The following is a 17,237-nucleotide window of genomic DNA, read 5'->3' as shown; positions in this document are numbered from 1 at the left end:
CAAAACGGTGACATCGTCCGCTAGACCTGTCCGACAAGGACTCCTTGTTTCGCCCCCTCATCCGGGCTTCATCAGGGAAATTCACGTCACTGCTACCTTTAATACAATCTATCAGAAACAACACCATCAATATAAAATTAGTTAATCCTCACCCATTAAACCCATAAAACAACCCACTAATACCCAACACTAACCCTAGAAAGGAACTGCTTCTACACATCATATGCTATCTTCTCGATGTTTGAAATATGCAATCTTCATTACCATGTCCAAGTAACCATTATTCCGTTTATTTTTCAAAATATGGCGAAAGTCATTCCACATTATATATATAACTTCGCTACTTCCGGAAGCATACCCTGCAACCCAAAAAAAGTAGCGAAAACAATTCAATTAATTAATAGCTTAAAAAATATTATTGTTATTTCACCAAACTCCAGAACAGGACGCTCAACCCATAACACACACAACCGATTCCGTACTTACATTTCCTCCGGAACTGACGACATCACGTACAACGGCATGATGTAAAACCAGAGACCAGAGATGAGTTCTTTATAAGGCTATCAATTAACATATTGAATAATCATCATTGATAAAACCATTATACTCACTTGATGCACAAGCCAGTGATCACTCCTTAGAAGCCTATGAAAATAATGCCGCACATATGTGTCACTACATATCAATCACAAAAATGCTTGCCATTCGATTGGTCCATTAAGTCCATTAGGTGCACTGGTATTCCAATCAAAAATAAATCTCTGTTCTACTCTTCTCAAAATCGCAGATAAATCGCCTCCCCATTGTAGGGTAATTCTTTTGATAACAAAAAAACGTAACTGTTCAATCTCGTGTTTAGCCTCTATCCAATGTTTTACCAATGGAGCATTTGTTTTCTCCATCCTAATTCTACTCTTGTGTTCAATAATACGCAATCTTATAGATCGAACCGTCTGTCCGATATAGATTAAAGAACACGGACATAAAATTACATATATTACTCCTGCTGATTCGCAAGTGAACCGTTCAGAAAGAGTATAAGGATATTTTAAATTCGGATGGTTAAACTGTTTAATCTGCAAGACATGATCACAAACTGAACAATTACCACACTGTAATTGTCCTCCCGTATTGTCATCCTTCAGATGTAAATTCTTAGAAGCTTTTAAACTGTCCCATAAATTCTTCCGTTTTTTGATGGCAAAAATAGGGCATTCATCAAAGATTTTCAAAGGGGACAAAATCCCCCAATGTTTTTTTACTAGATCTTTAATACTGGAAGACTTAGCTGAAAACGGAATGGAGCAAATGGTTCTAAAAGGAATCTCCTTCTGTGCTTTAATCAATAGATTCTCTCTATTGGAATATAAGGCTCTTTTATAAGCTTTTTTGATAATTGATCTGGAATATCCTCGGGCCATAAACTTATCACTCAAAATTTGAGACTGATATTTAAAATCTTCAACAGACGAACAAAGTTGTCTGTATCTTAAAAATTGGCCCGTTGGTATATTATCTTTTAATTGTCTGGAGTGAAAACTGCGAGAGTGCAACAAATTGTTTTTATCTGTAGGTTTTCTATATATCGTGGTTGCAATCTTGTTACCCACGAGATATACATTCATATCTAAAAAAGATATTAATGTGGAATCAATGTTGGAAACAAATTTTAAATGAGAATTTCCTCCATTAATTTCTTGCCAAAAAATCTGTAACTCTTCCAAAGTCCCCCTCCAAATTAAGAAAACGTCATCAATGTATCTGGCCCACCACACCACTTTCTCCCACCTTAAAGATGTGTATACCACCTTACTCTCAAAATCTGCAACGTATAAACAAGTGACCGTCGCTGTGTTATGAACTGATGAAGTAGTAAACATCCAGAAAATAAAGTTGTAACGTGATGTGATATACATTTATAGTTGGGAATATATGATAACGTATTAACTTGGGGGTTTATGATACTGCGATAGCCATTTTAGATCGTTTTTGGCATTGGAAATATATGTTTGGTGATGGTTTTACATTATAATATGATATTTTTATATGGGTGGTATGATTGAGGTATGAAAGGATGATTGTGCTAGAGAGCAATTAATGTCTAGATAGGATTTTCTTATACATATATAATTTATGAATAAATTTGGGAAAATTTAAATGATGATACATTTGTGAGTTCTCTCATTGTTGAATTAATTACTTAGAGAAAGAGAACCAGTAATTTGATAGTACCCTCAGTATAGTGTACCTCTACATTGTTATCATTTATCATGCAGAAGTGCTAACATAAAATCAGGACAATGAACAATTCTTTCTTTATGACTGATATGCTAGTGATAACTAAGATATGCCTCTAAATATGAAGTTTTGTTCCTCTTTATCTTCTTTGCTAGAAATGCTGTTGATTAGCTCCTAGCACTACCTTTAAAAAAATATCCCACAAATTATGACACTATGAAGCCATTTTCCCGTGCACAGTGCTATACAGCAAAGCACAAAAATCAAGAATTTTCCTCTCTTAATATAACACACTGTTCTGCCAACCTAAAGTGTTTCAGTTGTCCTTTTCCTTCCTCACAGCATTTTATCCTTTCAATCAAATCATTTTATGTGGAAAGACATAGGATGTAATTTTAGCCCTCGAGTGAGGTTTGGGGTTCTTGCATTTATAAATTAGCATTCATCCAATCATAATTCATCTCTCTTTGGAGTCTGGTGTAACATATCCAAGAGTTATCATGAGAAGAGAATAAGTGTATTAGGAAATACAAATCAATTAATCTGTTATTTCTTTGGCTATATTGACAAACTGCATGAAAACTGAAGCAGGGGAAAGCCCAAAAAGGAAACTCAGATCCCCAAGATCAATTGTAATAGACGCTATTAATCTACTAATTGAACTGTCATTTACAATTTTAAAAAAATTGTTTTGGCTTAAACATGCGGTTGGTTACAGTAATTGGTTTGATTATTCCAAAGCCTCTGTTCACACAGAACATTCCTGGAAAGGCATCCATGTACCATCACTATATATACTGGTTGTATCTGCTAATCTTTGCTTCAGATCACAAGCCATACCTTGTAAATGTGATCGTCATACATTGCTACATATCCCTATCCTGATTATTAGTGAACAAAAAATGTCAAATGGGCAAAGTGAACAGCTAAAGGTAACACACTGCTTCAAACAAGACATAATAGTCATGAAACAAGCTTAATGTAATCCAAGGCAAAAGATTTGCCAGTAACCTTCGTACAATTAAGTGCAAAAATTGCTCTGAAAGGTCTTGTTAGTTTAGTATTTTGCCTCCAGGTTCAGGTTCATTAATGGAATCAGTTACCTTTGGATGTTCATTCAGCAAGGGCTGATTAGTCTGAGACAGCAAAGGGCTGGCAGGGATCAGTATTGGAGGAGCAAAGATTTTGCTACACATCATTTAAAGAATGGAGTTGACGAAAGGAAAGTGGAATGAGAAGTGAGAAATGTTGGGGTCATTCCTGTTGTTCAGTCACCTCACACCTAATGTTTCATGTTTTTTTATTTCCTCTCTCATCTCTTTATTTTATCCTTTTCTCTGTGCTCTCTTCTCTTGTGTTTGTATTTTTTAAAAGCACTCAAAATAAAAGTCTAATTTTAATAAATAATAAAGTTTGAGCAGTACAACTCTAACAAAACCGGAGCCACCATTTTTTTTTAGGAATAAGAGAAAGCATTAAAGGATACACACGCCTCTCAACAGCTCTGTAAAGATACAGGGATGTCCTATAATCACCTCATTCTTTTCATCTACATGTAAATATTCTAAGATCTGGATGAAAAATAAAGTTGGAGCGATATGGCTATATACTAGATCTGGTTTTACATTATACAGCCATCTTTGAAAAATTATTTTTTGAGACTTTGTTTTCCTTTCATTTGGGTTGCCTGGTCATTCTATACAAACACATCATTATCCAAGAGTTAACACTACTGTTTTCAATCACACATTTATCTACTGCAGCTATCATCAAAAACACTTTTCAGCACAAATAAAGGCAATGACAAATTCCATCACGAAATTCCAAGAAACAGCTACATTTCAATAATATTCACATGATTTCTTTAGGTTTCAGACTCTGCAAATAATAAAAATTCAACCTTCAACCTGATGAATGAGTGAGTTTCACAGTGAAGCAAGATTCAGTCTCAGTTATTCTTAGGGACCTTGGTTTTCAGTTTTGATTTTATTTTTCCTGGGAATTTCTCTGTGGTTGTTATAACAAACGTAAGTAGAAGAAAATCAGTGGATTTTCCTCACTGATTTTTTCCCCCCATTTTGTTTGCTATAATAAACACTGAGAAATTTCCTAGAGAAATTAAATGAAAACAAGGTTCCAAGTTTTTCTACATACTTTCAAAACCCAGAATTAGAGTAGATCTCGGGAATGAATCACTAAGCAAAGGAAATAAAACATCTGGGGAGGACCTCTCTGAAGACTGCTCTCCCAGAAGTAAGATCAAGAATCGATGTCTTATTCGTAACCAAAGACACCACATTAAAAAAAAATATATAGAAAATCAGTTGCCAAAAAGTTCACTCATACGGGACTCATCTGTTTGTTTTCAGATAAAATGGCTCTGAACCTGAAAGAGCCGAGGATGAGTGAACAACAAACGGACGGAATTTCAGGTGAACGTTAGCCTTGAGCCTTCTGAAAGCAGCAGGACAGTGGGGGTGGCCAAGGCGGGAACGGGCTCTTTGGGGGGCCGAAAAAAAGCCGTTTTCCTTCTTCCGCGACTAACTGCTCAGGCAAACATTTCCGCGCTTCCCCTTGCAACACGGCAGGGCCGCTCTTAAGTCTCTCTAGGCAGAGGCTTCTCTATAAGGCAATGCCATCCCCAGGCTTAGGAGGACACGAGGAAGAAGTATTGACACTTACAACTCGACAAATACCTATTAGGACCCATTGCGCAAGAAGCCCGTCGGTTTCCTAGGCGAATACTCTACTCACCACGGACTAGTTCCTCATGGTGAAATCATGACATCGTTTGAAAAATACAAATAAAAAACGTAATCCACCCAATTAATTATCCGTAAATTCACCAGTGTCAGTTTCCAAGGAGACGTGCTCCGGAAGCATACATTTTCCTGTAAGTCTGATGGAATTTTGTTGTTTTTGTGCCAGGTTATATTTCGGCTGGACCAAGTCATTTTTTGGTTTCCACTTAAGGTTATTTCATTTTCTCTTCACGCCCTCCATCACACACACACACACACACACAGTCCCCCCTTTCCCGCTCCCACACGCAACAGCGCAGCACCAAGGGTGAGGGGAGGCTAAAGCGCGCATCACCAGACACGCAGTTGAAATAAACAAATACATACAAATCTGAGAAAACTGGCAGAAGCAGATCACAGCTAGACGCTGCCCACCCCGCAGCAAAGCGGCTCACCTAAAATCACGGTGACTATGGTGCTGATCAGCAGCCAGTTGGTCCGTATGAAGCGCCTGATGCCGCAGTCCTGCCTGAAGTGCTTGCCCATGGCGAGGACTGCTGGGAAGGGGCGAACCGCAAAACGGTGAAAGAGTTCAATGGCTGAGCAGGTGTGGACAACTTTAACTCGAAAACCGTCTGTCAGCGAATGACAGAAAAGCGCCGGGCAGCGGCATAAAACTCGGGCTCTCTCCGTCGTCTCCTCCTCCCGTCCCGCCCAGGCTCAGAACCTCGCACCTTGCCACAAGCGCTGGGAGAAGGCTCGGGCTGAGCTGTCAATCAGCGGCTCGGCCCAACTCACTTCCACGCGAGGCGTCGCGAGCCAGAGCCGCGGCGGGATTGGTCGACGGCTTGCAAAGCTTCGTACTATTGGCCGCTCCTGGGTTGGCAAAAAATCAGCGAACGGTCGGACAGGGATAGATTAGTGAGATAAGTTATGCGAGTAGTGTGTGTATGTAACGGTTTCAGTTTTCTAATATAAGAGTTCCCCTCATTTTGTGCTTAGGGGGGAAAATGCTTAGTGCTTCTGGCCTTTCATTCTCTGCTACCACCACCCCCCTTTCCCCCCACCCTAGTAGACCCTGTTCTGTTTGATTGTAGCTGGTGCTTAGGTCTGGGGTATAGTTGCTAAGGACTAGAGGTACTAAAGGGTTTGTTTCCCATTTTTTGTCTATAGGGAAAATGCTTAGTACATGGGACTCTTAGTTTCCCCCTAGTCTTGCGAAGAAGATAGGCAGGACAAATAAAAACATGCCATACTTGGTCAGACCAAGGGTCCATCAAGCCCAGCATCCTGTTTCCAACAGTGGCCAATCCAGGCTACAAGTACCGGGCAAGTACCAAAAAACTAAGTCTATCCCATGCTACTGATCCTAGTAATAGCAGTGACTATTTTCTAAGTCAATTTGTTTAATAGCAAGTAATGGACTTCTCCAAGAACTGTTTTAATCCCAGCTACACTAACTGCACTAACCACATCCCCTGGCAACAATTTCCAGAGTTTATTTGTGCGTTGAGTGAAAACAGTTGTCTCCGATTAGTTTTAAATGTGCTACATGTTACTTCATGGAGTGCCCCCTAGTCGTTCTACTATCCAAAAGAGTAAATAACTGATTCACATTTACCCGTTCTAGAGCTCTCATGATTTTAAACATCTCTATCATATCCCCTCTCAGCCATCTTTTCTCCTGTTGCGCCAGAGGTGGACCCTTGGGCCGAGGTGGGGTTGACGCTACCCTTAGGAGGGGTCCCCATCGTCGGCAGGCAGAGAGGGCTGAAGGACGGAGGCCGGATGGCGCTTCACCAATACCAGCCCTCATTCCCCGTGGGTTGAGCCTTTGGGTGCCAGGGCCAGCTGGACTTAGGTGGCCTCCATCAGTGGTCGACGATGGGTGAATCAAGGTCCAATACCAGCCCTCATTCCCCGTGGGTTGAGCCTTTGGGTGCCAGGGCCAGCTGGACTTAGGTGGCCTCCATCAGTGGTCGACGATGGGTGAATCAAGGTCAGCCTAGAGGCAGCAACTAGTGTAAGTATCAGTCTGTACTAGACAAGGCAGAGTCCCGGAGACCTGGGCACCAATAGGAACACAGTCTGACAGAGGGCGCCCGAGCAAGAGCAGGCCAAAGCCTGAATGAACCACGTCCAGGACAAAGGCTGAAGAGGCGTCTTTAAACAAGCTGGGATCAGGGCTGGCGGTAGTCTGGAAGCAGTGGCAAGTAAGGCTGAGCTCTAGACGAGAGAGTCAAAAGGATGGTCAGACGAAGCAGAAGTCCAGGGCTGGAGAGAAGCAATGACGTGGTCAAGTGAATCAGAGGTCCGGGGCTGGAGAGAGGCAACAGAGTAGTCAGGCAATGCAGAAGTCCGGGGCTGGAGAGAGGCAACGGAGTAGTCAGGCAATGCAGAGATCAAACCAGGTTAGCAATCCGAAGGAGAGACGAAAGAACAGGAACACAGGAACAAGGAAACAGGAACAAAGGCAATCAGGATCGGGAACCAGGAACTGAAGAGGCAACGAGTACTCGACTAGCAAGGGGGCCTGTTGCAAAGGCAATTTGAGAGAGCGGAGCCCGGGCTTATATACCGGAGCTTTGCTGATGTCATCATCCGGGGCTGCGACCAGGTTCCTGCCGCGGGCCCTATTCAAGGACTAGCTGTGTGCGTGTGCGCACGCCTAAAAGGTGGCGGCACTGGTCGGGATGGCATCTCTCCGCAGGCCATGCAGAGAGACCCGACGTGGAACATCAGGAGCTGCAGCAGAGCCGGAGGCCCCAAGGGCGGCCCCAGGATGGAGCCAGCAGCCCACAGCCACCAGAGATGATGGACCAAATACTGGATCACTTTGAAAGAGTTGAGGGGGCCGAGCCGTGGGTCTGCTGCGGCCGCCGCGCGTAACAGTACACCCCCCTCTATGCCACCTCTAGGAGGTCTGGGTTTGCCCGGATGGGCACGATGAAACTGGAGGAGGAGTTTCTTATCCAGGATGTTACAGGCTGGCTCCCATGAATTTTCTTCAGGGCCGTAACCCTCCCAGGAAAGGAGGCATTCCCACTGGCAGCCCCTATGGCGGACATCAATGACTTCGTGGACCTTATAAGTGATGTCGGTCTCAGCGACCAGCGGAGAGGTGCAGGAGCCTTTCGTGAAGGCCAGGATAGGACCACAGGTTTTAGGAGTGATACGTGAAACATATTGTGGATTCTCAATGTAAGCGGCAGCCGGAGTTGGTAAGTTACCGGTCCGACACGAATGATTGGAAAAGGTCCAATATACCTTGGTGCAAACCTCTGAGAAGGTATCTCGAGTCGAATATAACGTGTGCTTAACCAGACTTTCTGGCTAGGAAGGAACTCAGGAGCCAAGCGTCGATGGCTGTCAGCAGATCTCTTGGCCCGGGAAGCGGCTTGGCGTAAGCGAAGATTCATCTGGTTCCAAAGTGCCTTGAGGGCATCGGCAGTAGCTTGTGCAGCAGGAGAAGGCACTGACAATGGTATGGGCAGCGGTGGTCGCAGTTGTTTCCAGTAAATGATGGAAAAGGGCAATGTACCTGTGGCAGTGGCAATGTGGGAGCTGTGGCAGAACTCTGCCCAAGGAAGAAGCTCCGACCAATTGTCCTGACGATTGTTTATATATGCGCGGAGGAAGGACTTCAAGGAGCGGTTTGTAAACTCGATTTGTCCATTGGCTTGAGGATGGTATGCTGTTGTTAAACTGATGTTAATGCCAAACTTTTTACAAAGGGCGCACCAATATCTGGCGATGAATTGTGAACATAAGAACATGCCATACTGGGTCAGACCAAGGGTCCATCAAGCCCAGCATCCTGCTTCCAACAGTGGCCAATCCAGGCCATAAGAACCTGGCAAGTACCCCAAAACTAAGTCTATTCCATGTAACCATTGCTAATGGCAGTGGCTATTCTCTAAGTGAACTTAATTAATAGCAGGTAATGGACTTCTCCTCCAAGAACTTATCCAATCCTTTTTTAAACACAGCTATATTAACTGCACTAACCACATCTTCTGGCAACAAATTCCAGAGTTTAATTGTGCATTGAGTGAAAAAGAACTTTCTCCAATTAGTTTTAAATGTGCCATATGCTAACTTCATGGAGTACCCCCTAGTCTTTCTATTATCTGAAAGAGTAAAAAACCGATTCACATCTACCCGTTCTAGACCTCTCATGATTTTAAACACCTCTATCATATCCCCCCTCAGCCGTCTCTTCTCCAAGCTGAAAAGTCCTAACCTCTTTAGTCTTTCCTCATAGGGGAGCTGTTCCATTCCTCTTATCATTTTGGTAGCCCTTCTCTGTACCTTCTCCATCGCAATTATATCTTTTTTGAGATGCGGCAACCAGAATTGTGCACAGTATTCAAGGTGTGGTCTCACCTTGGAGAGATACAGAGGCATTATGACATTTTCCATTTTATTCACCATTCCCTTTCTAATAATTCCCAACATTCTATTTGCTTTTTTGACTGCCGCAGCACACTGAACTGACGATTTCAATGTGTTATCCACTATGACGCCTAGATCTCTTTCTTGGGTAGTAGCATCTAATGTAGAACCTAACATTGTGTAATTATAGCATGGGTTATTTTTCCCTATATGCATCACCTTGCACTTATCCACACTAAATTTCATCTGCCATTTTGATGCCCAATTTTCCAGCCTCACAAGGTCTTCCTGCAATTTATCACAATCTGCTTGTGATTTAACTACTCTGAACTGTTTTGTATCATCTGCAAATTTGATTACCTCACTTGTCGTATTTCCACCCCTTTATATCCTGCCTGTGCTAATGTATGCAAAAGCACTTCAGTTGCTTTCATGCATGCAGAACGCGTAGATGCTGAAATTAACAAGTCATCCACTTACTGGATCAGAGACACACCCACTGGAAGTTGAGTACGTACTGCCTGAAGATCTTCAGACAAGATTTTAGAAAAAATAGAAGGACTTTCTACATACCCTTGCGGTAATCTAGCCCACTGATAACTCTGCTTATCGTATTGGAAAGCAGTTAACTCCCTACTTTGCCAAGCAAGAGGCACACAATAATATGCATTTGCCAAATCTAAAACAGTGTACCATTTTCCTAATGGCTCAGTTTGTAAAATAGTAGCTGGATTTGTAACATTAGGATATTCTACCACTACCATTTCATTAAGTGCAACTTAGTCATATTGCTATTATTTGTTAATTAGAGAATGCGTGTCTGTCTATGAATCTCATTTACTTTAGTGGGGATCTAGAGGGATCACTATGCACACAAAAAGTTCTTAGCCTACACGCTTTAGCCCATTTGTCATACTTCTTACCAGAGAGGAGGTTCTGTCCTGTATATATTACCTGACTGTGTAAATGGCGCTTCTCTGCTACAGGACACACAAGGATATCACAAGGAATTTAGTTGAAGCAAATATAAATTTATTATTGCATATCCTTGGAAGACACAGACCGCCAGACCTTCAATATAGGCAGGGCATTACTGTCTCTTCCAGTATCTTGTAAAAGCTGTATTATATAGGTTTAAACCATACACAGAATGCCTGTGTCGAGGATCACGTACGCAATCTGACAGTGAAATAAGCTAACCTTCTTTAACCTGAGAACTCTCCACCCATATGAAGGTCCCTTTGTTTTAGCTTTGCTTTTGATGTGCCCTGCTTCTCCTGGGTTCCTTTGTTCTGTCGATAGATCAATCATTTCATCTCCAGGGGGCAGGGAGAAACTCTGATTTCAGTTGGAGTCTCTTGCAGCCAGATAAGCCAAGAATGCAGCCTCAGCCATCTGCCATCGATAACCTCATGACCTTTAAGTATAGGCTTTGCAGAGCCTAAAGGTATTCCAGATATCTTCCAAATTCTTGAATCTGAGGTCAGTTAAAAGTTTTTCTCTATGACCAACATTGCAAGCAGGCCACATCCTGAAGGATTCTGGGAACTGAGTGAGCAATAGTCTTAGCATTAGGCTCCATATATCATTTCCCTCTTGTGCCACCTTCAATGGCAAGAGTGGCACACCAACAGGTCCGCGACGATGGGCCATAACAAAGGGGCCTAAAAAGTGTGTCCTAACAACTAACCTTGGTATTTATCAGGTGTAAAGCACAATTGTGTGTGTCCCTCTAGATTCCTAATGAGTGTAAGTGATACTTATATAAGCATTCACTAGTTAATCAAACAATACCATTAAAACTGAATTACAATAGAAATCATTCAGTTCTATAGTTAAACTGCAAGTGTAATAATAATATCAAAACTTTAGTCTTAAACTAGAAATTACATTGCATAAGGAAGAAATACCATATTTAAACTAATAGTCTAAAGAGAAAGATTTGTTCCTAATAGAAAACAGTCTGTATGCTACAAATCACATATTATTAAATCACATACTAGTATAACTAGCATAAAGATAGGCGAGAACTAAAAAAAATTATTAAAGAAGAAAGTATGTATATTCTTGTTGCACTGTTCATGCTGGGTGAGTCTCTGCAAGGAGAACTGTTTCATACTGAGAACCAGGGATAGAAGTAGATAGGTATAGCAGAGAAGAAGGAGTACGAATAGATGATAGAAGAGATAAAGAACATTGAAAACAACAACAGCTAAAAATCAGTATAAAGAAGATAGCAAATACGGAAAATAGTAACTTACTCAGCCAAGAAATTGAAGGAAGCCATGAAAATATAGAGTCAAGCCATGAGTCAGTAGCAGAATTTATACCACCTTGTGCATACATAACATGAGATAGATTACGAAGGTGTTGGAAAACATATGACATGTTATGTTCGTAAGCTGCAGTGGGAATATGTTGCGAACAGCCTTGAAAGGCCTTGCATTCTGTTGAGAACGGGGGGTTTAGTGTGCCCATGGGCCTCAGCCCGGACCCAGACCTTCAGGGCCGAGCCAAGGGTTGACGGTGGCTCCGCATGGCTGACGGTCTACCCTCCGCCAGGCCGGCAAGCTCCCAAGGCCAACATCCGAGGATGCTGGAAGTTGAATGGTCCTCCGACCATTCCGGGCCCTTTCGGACCTGCTACGAGCAGCATGGAGCAGCAGGCCTGACCTGAGGTTGAGGGCAGACGGACCTTGACACGAAGACAAGAAGATTGATGCAACGGCATCACATGACACGAAGACTTGGGTTGATGCGACGGCATCACATGACATGAAGACTTGGGTTGATGCGACGGCATCACATGGCACGAAGACTTGGGTTGAAGATATGACACCAGGACTATGGAGACGTAACACCAGGATTGATGCAACGACATCTCAGATGAGACTGTTACGAATGGGCTCCGGTCAGGAGTCGTGAACACCACTAACAGGGGTGTCTCAGGGTGGAGAAAGGCAGGACTGCAGAAGAGTCTAGATGCTGGCTGGTGCAGGCAGGAATGAGTAAACCCTATGGGCAAGTGGGAAGGTGGAATAGGCAGACTGAGTCTAATACTGGCTGGAGATACCTGATACCAGATGCATGAAGGTAAGGGTGAACTTGAATACTGGAACAGCATGGAGGTATGTGTGAGCGTGAATGTAGGTAAAGGTGTACAAGAAACTGGAACTGGGTGCTGGTAAGGATGAATTCAGGAAGCGTGTAGGTAAGAGTGATAATGGCAGGAGGTATAAGTGACTGGTTTGAGGAAACAAGACTGACAGAGAACTGAACAGACAAACCAGGACAGCACTAACATTGAACATGAAACACATAAGCCCGAAGGCAGCAGAGCGGAGAAAGCCCGTGGGCCACAGACGGCAGGCAGAGAGCCCGTAGGCCACACACACACAATAGGCAGAGGTCCGTAGGCCACACACACACAGTAGGCAGGGGGCCATAGGCCAGACACACAATAGCAAGGCAAGGCAGGTCAGAAGGCCGTATGGCCGGCGCCATTTTGCCATACAGCCATATGGCCACATTGCCGTACGGCGCCGGCGCCATTTCTACAAGCACCGGAGGTCCGAGAGTAAAAGATCACACCGGGACCCTTCCTCTGGACCCCAGGTAATTTAAGGCATTTTGGGGGGGTTCGGGAGGGTGGGGGATTTATTTTAAAGGGTCGGGGTGGGTTTTAGGGATGTTTTAGTGTGCCGGTTTTCGATTTTCACAATTTTCACGATATTTAAAAAACCCAAACGGCGACAATCCGATTCCCTCCCCCTCCCAGCCGAAACTGATCGTTAAGACGATCGATCACACGATTCACATCTCTAGTACACTGGGCTCTAGAAAAGCAACAATATACTTCCCAGCTGGAAAAAAACATAGTGGCCTAGTAGTTAGAATAATGGACTGAGAATCAGGGAAAACACATCTTCAACTGACACTCCTTATGAACTTGAGTAAGTCGCTTTCTTTCCCATTGCCTCAGGTATCCACTCAGGAGGTAATTTTCAAAAGGATTTATGTGTATAAAACTGGGTTTTACATGCATAAATAAGCTTTTGAAAACTGCTACTTTTATGCACATAACTCCTTTGAAAATTCACTGCATTGATCTGAATTTTCAGAAGGTTTTACCGTGTAAATGGGCTTTGGAAATTTTCTATAATATATGCAACTTTTATACACATAACTCCTTTGAAAATTCACCCCTCAGATTGTAAATTCTTTGGAGTAGAGATTTATTGTACTTGAATTCTAAAAATGTTATAAACCACCGTGCATTATTTGGAAAGGCTGGCAAAACACTGAAATTTATTATTAGAAAACAGTACAAGTTGAAGTACATAGAAACTACGTTAGCAGAATACATCATGTTGGACACCACCAGTTACAGAATAAGTGACCACAAATTATACATAGAAATATGCAGGCAAAAACTGAACTCTTGTCAACTTCAGCCACACCCCGCTCCCTTCCACTTCCCTGAAAGACAAGAAGAGAGCAGGGAGAAAAGAACCGGAAGGGAGGTGCTGGATTAGGAAGCAGAATGGCATTTCTTTGCTCTGCTCGGAGCTCTGTTCCAGGCTCAGTCCACTCTTCCTGTTCCCTGCACACTGCCTGAGAGTGGAGAGTCTGGAGCAGGAAGCAGAGGTTTGTTCACTGATACCTGGGATTAAGGGCACTGGCCAAAACGTCCTGTTTACGTATGCATATGTGGGCAGGTTAACAATTCTACCTATGAAAAGGCAATACTACAAATATTACATTAAGTTCTAAAACACCACCACACTACACTTCTGTGGCAATATGAGCAGTCTTTGGAGTGGCCAGAGAAAAGATTTAGGCTGGACTCTGGCAAATGTCTCATAAACTTCTTTATTAAAGACAAGAAACACTACAAAAGCAGATCTGCTATTTTTTGCAGTTCACAAAACAAAGGCAGAAATACAACATATAGTTTAGCAGTATTCTCTTACTCTAGGCTTCCTTCTCTCCCTGAGCCTCCTTTCCCCTCCTGGGTCCAGCTAGTTATACTCCTTTCCTAAGGACCTCTGCCCAGGACTAGGATTTCCTGCTGTGCTGGGTTTAAGGAGGTCTGGCCCAGATACCCTTTAAGGTGTTCTGGGGTTTTCTCCTATATAGCCCCTCACAACCTCCTTGTGACAGAATATATGCCCAGGGGTTCCGGAGTAACTTTAGGACTGGTACAAGACAGCTGACTCCGGTCCATCTTAAAACAGGGAACTGCAGGAGCAGGGTGACTCCTCTGAGCAGAGTTACAACAAAGGCTCAGAGGGGAGCAGAGAGAGGCTCCAGGACTCCAGGAAAAGACAGCTCCCTAACAAAGATAACCTGTGTTGCGTCCGTCGGTCTTCGATGGCTTCGCCCTGCTTGTTGCACCCTTATCTCAGCTCCTGCCGCAAACCTGGGCAAGAGGGCTACCGCAGCGTCATCAAGCCAACCTCTCTGGCGTCCCCGGAATGGCTATGGTACAGCCGTATGCCATTGCTCCTCCCACGTCTAAGTACGCCCAGTGGCGCAAACCTTGAGGGCGTTCCCTCTTCTGACATCACGCCAATCTGGGTATATCTACTTCTCAGGATTGCTAGCTCATTGAGTTGGCAAAGGCTCGAATAGACTCGTATGGACATGAACTGTTCCTGTCTGCGCTACTCTGCTGCTTCCCTGCTGCCTGCAGGAAGCTTTCCTTCTGCCTTCGGGGTTTGCTACTAATTTGGCTACTCGCTTCTCAGGGGCCCTCTTTTCTATTTTCAGGTGCCATTCAGGGAACAGGTACTCGCTCCTCAAGGGCCTGCTCTCCCTCCCTCAGTGCCTGTACCTACAACAACTATCTGGTGGAATCGCATCCATAACAGCTAACACCGAGTGAGTACTCTAATATCTCATCTGTCTCATCCACAGTAACTCCTTGCTGCAGAACCCCCCTGACGTCACCTAGGAGAGAAGGGCTCCCTCTGCTGAGGTCCCTGAGACTACAACTCACCACTGCCACCTGGAGGCTATCTTCAAGCTGTATAATAAAAGAGTTCAATTCCGGTGTTTTGTGTATAGAGTCTAGCCCAGTGCTGTGGCTCCTCACGGGGCTCCTCCCCGTGGGCCTGGTCATCTCCACAGCACCCAAGGATCCACTAAAACACACGTAATTTATTTATTTATTTATTTATTTATTTAAATGATTTATATACCGGAGGTTCCTGTATAATATACATATCACCCCGGTTCACAAGGAACAGTAACTGTTGCTACATTTAGCGGTTTACATAGAACAGAATAAGAATAAAACAGGAGTTTTTACATTGAACATTGAAAATTAAGTAAACAAGTTTTAACATTGTACAAATTAATCGAAGTAGTAATAACAACAGATTGCCAACTCCATGGATCCGGCTCAGCTCACGGCGTTGCAGGCCATTCCAGGCCTGGCCCAGCGGATCGCCGAACAGCAGACTACGCTGGAGGGACTGACCACTGCATTTAACTTGCTAACCCAACAGATGAACTCGCCTTCCAGCTCAGGTAAAGAGGCTAAACTGTCAGAGGTGATGGTAAAGACGATTGTACCTCTAGGAGCTCCTACCTGCTTCTCGGGAGAAGTATGGATATGCAGAGACTTCATTAACCAGTGCTGCATGCACTTTGCGTTACAACCTGGACATTTCCCCACAGCTTATGTGAAAACTACGTATATCCTATCATACTTAGATGGACGAGCCCTGTCCTGGGCATCTTCGCTGTGGGAACACGAGGACCCGATCCTTCACAACATTGAAGGATTCCTTGAACTGTTTAAATCAGTTTTTGATGACCCTGCCCGATATTCTGTTGCAGGATCTTCCTTGGTTCACCTAAAGCAAGGGAACAAGACCCTAGCTGAGTTCGCTATTGAATTCAAGACACTGGCATCTGAATTATTCTGGGACCCAAAATGCCTGAAGACGCTGTTCTTCGAAGGACTGAACACTCGCCTGAAGGATGAACTCTCAGCAAGAGAGATGCCTGAAACCTTGGTTGAACTGGTGAAACTGGCAACTAGAATCGATTGCTAGCTTCGAGATAAAGTTCAAGAAACCAAGACTTCCAGGAGATCCTTTCTGAGTGAAGTCCGAGTCAAGACTGCATCCAGGGCTGCCCCTATCGTCCCAGCAGCCGGCAAAGATGAACCGATGCAATTAGGCTGCAGCCACCTGATGTCAAAGGAGAGAAGAATGCGGAAGAAATTAGGGCTGTGTATGTACTGTGGACAAGCTGGCTATGCTGTCCAAAATTGCCCTGTATGTCCGGGAACGGACAGACCTAGGTCCTGCAGGAGGACTCTTCTTAGGTCTCACCACTTCTTCTCCTCCGCTCCCTCTTCCTGTATCTCTCATCTGCGGTCCTCTACAGTACCAGACTCTTGCCCTAGTGGACTCAGGGGAAGGAGGCAACTTTATTCTTCAAGGACTAGTGGAACATCTACGTATCCCCACTTCCACTTTATCGCCTCCTCTACTTCTTTCATCCATCCATGGAGAACCCTTGCCAGGAGAAGTAACTGTTGGATTCGTGGACCCTTGGGCCGATCGGAACCAGAGGAGAAGTTGCTGTAGATGGTGGCAGCAGTGGCCCCGACCGGGAGGCGGCAAAGACAGGCTCGGAACTGGCCGAAGGAGGAGCTCTGGAAGCCCTATGCGACCAAGGGCTTTGGCGAGGAAGGTGGAGTCGACGGAGCCAGTCCAGTAGTGGGAGGATCTTCGCCCTGGAAGCCGATCCTCCCCCGAGAGGAGCTCGTAGGAGTTCAGCCGCTGGGACTTAGGAGATTCACCCTGGAAGCCGGAGTCCCCCCAGGAGGAGCCTGTAGGGACC

General features: G+C 44.1%; 1 protein-coding gene across 4 annotated transcripts in view; it reads right to left on the bottom strand.

The window, feature by feature from the left end:
* Positions 1–17,237, bottom strand: part of SLC1A1 (solute carrier family 1 member 1) — an 805,722-nt gene that overhangs the window by 737,173 nt on the left and 51,312 nt on the right. For 3 of the 4 annotated variants that reach the window (XM_029613471.1, XM_029613480.1, XM_029613493.1), the window contains exon 1: positions 5,438–5,734. The exons of the other annotated variant lie outside the window; for it this stretch is intronic. In XM_029613471.1, coding sequence (XP_029469331.1) covers positions 5,438–5,528 — 91 coding nt within the window. In that variant the 5' untranslated portion in view covers positions 5,529–5,734. Of the gene's footprint in view, positions 1–5,437; positions 5,735–17,237 lie in introns of those variants that run through there. 4 annotated transcript variants of the gene reach the window in all.

This window comes from Rhinatrema bivittatum, chromosome 1, assembly GCF_901001135.1.
Source record: "Rhinatrema bivittatum chromosome 1, aRhiBiv1.1, whole genome shotgun sequence".
NCBI lineage: Eukaryota > Metazoa > Chordata > Amphibia > Gymnophiona > Rhinatrematidae > Rhinatrema > Rhinatrema bivittatum.
This window is presented reverse-complemented; position numbering and strand designations above follow the sequence as displayed.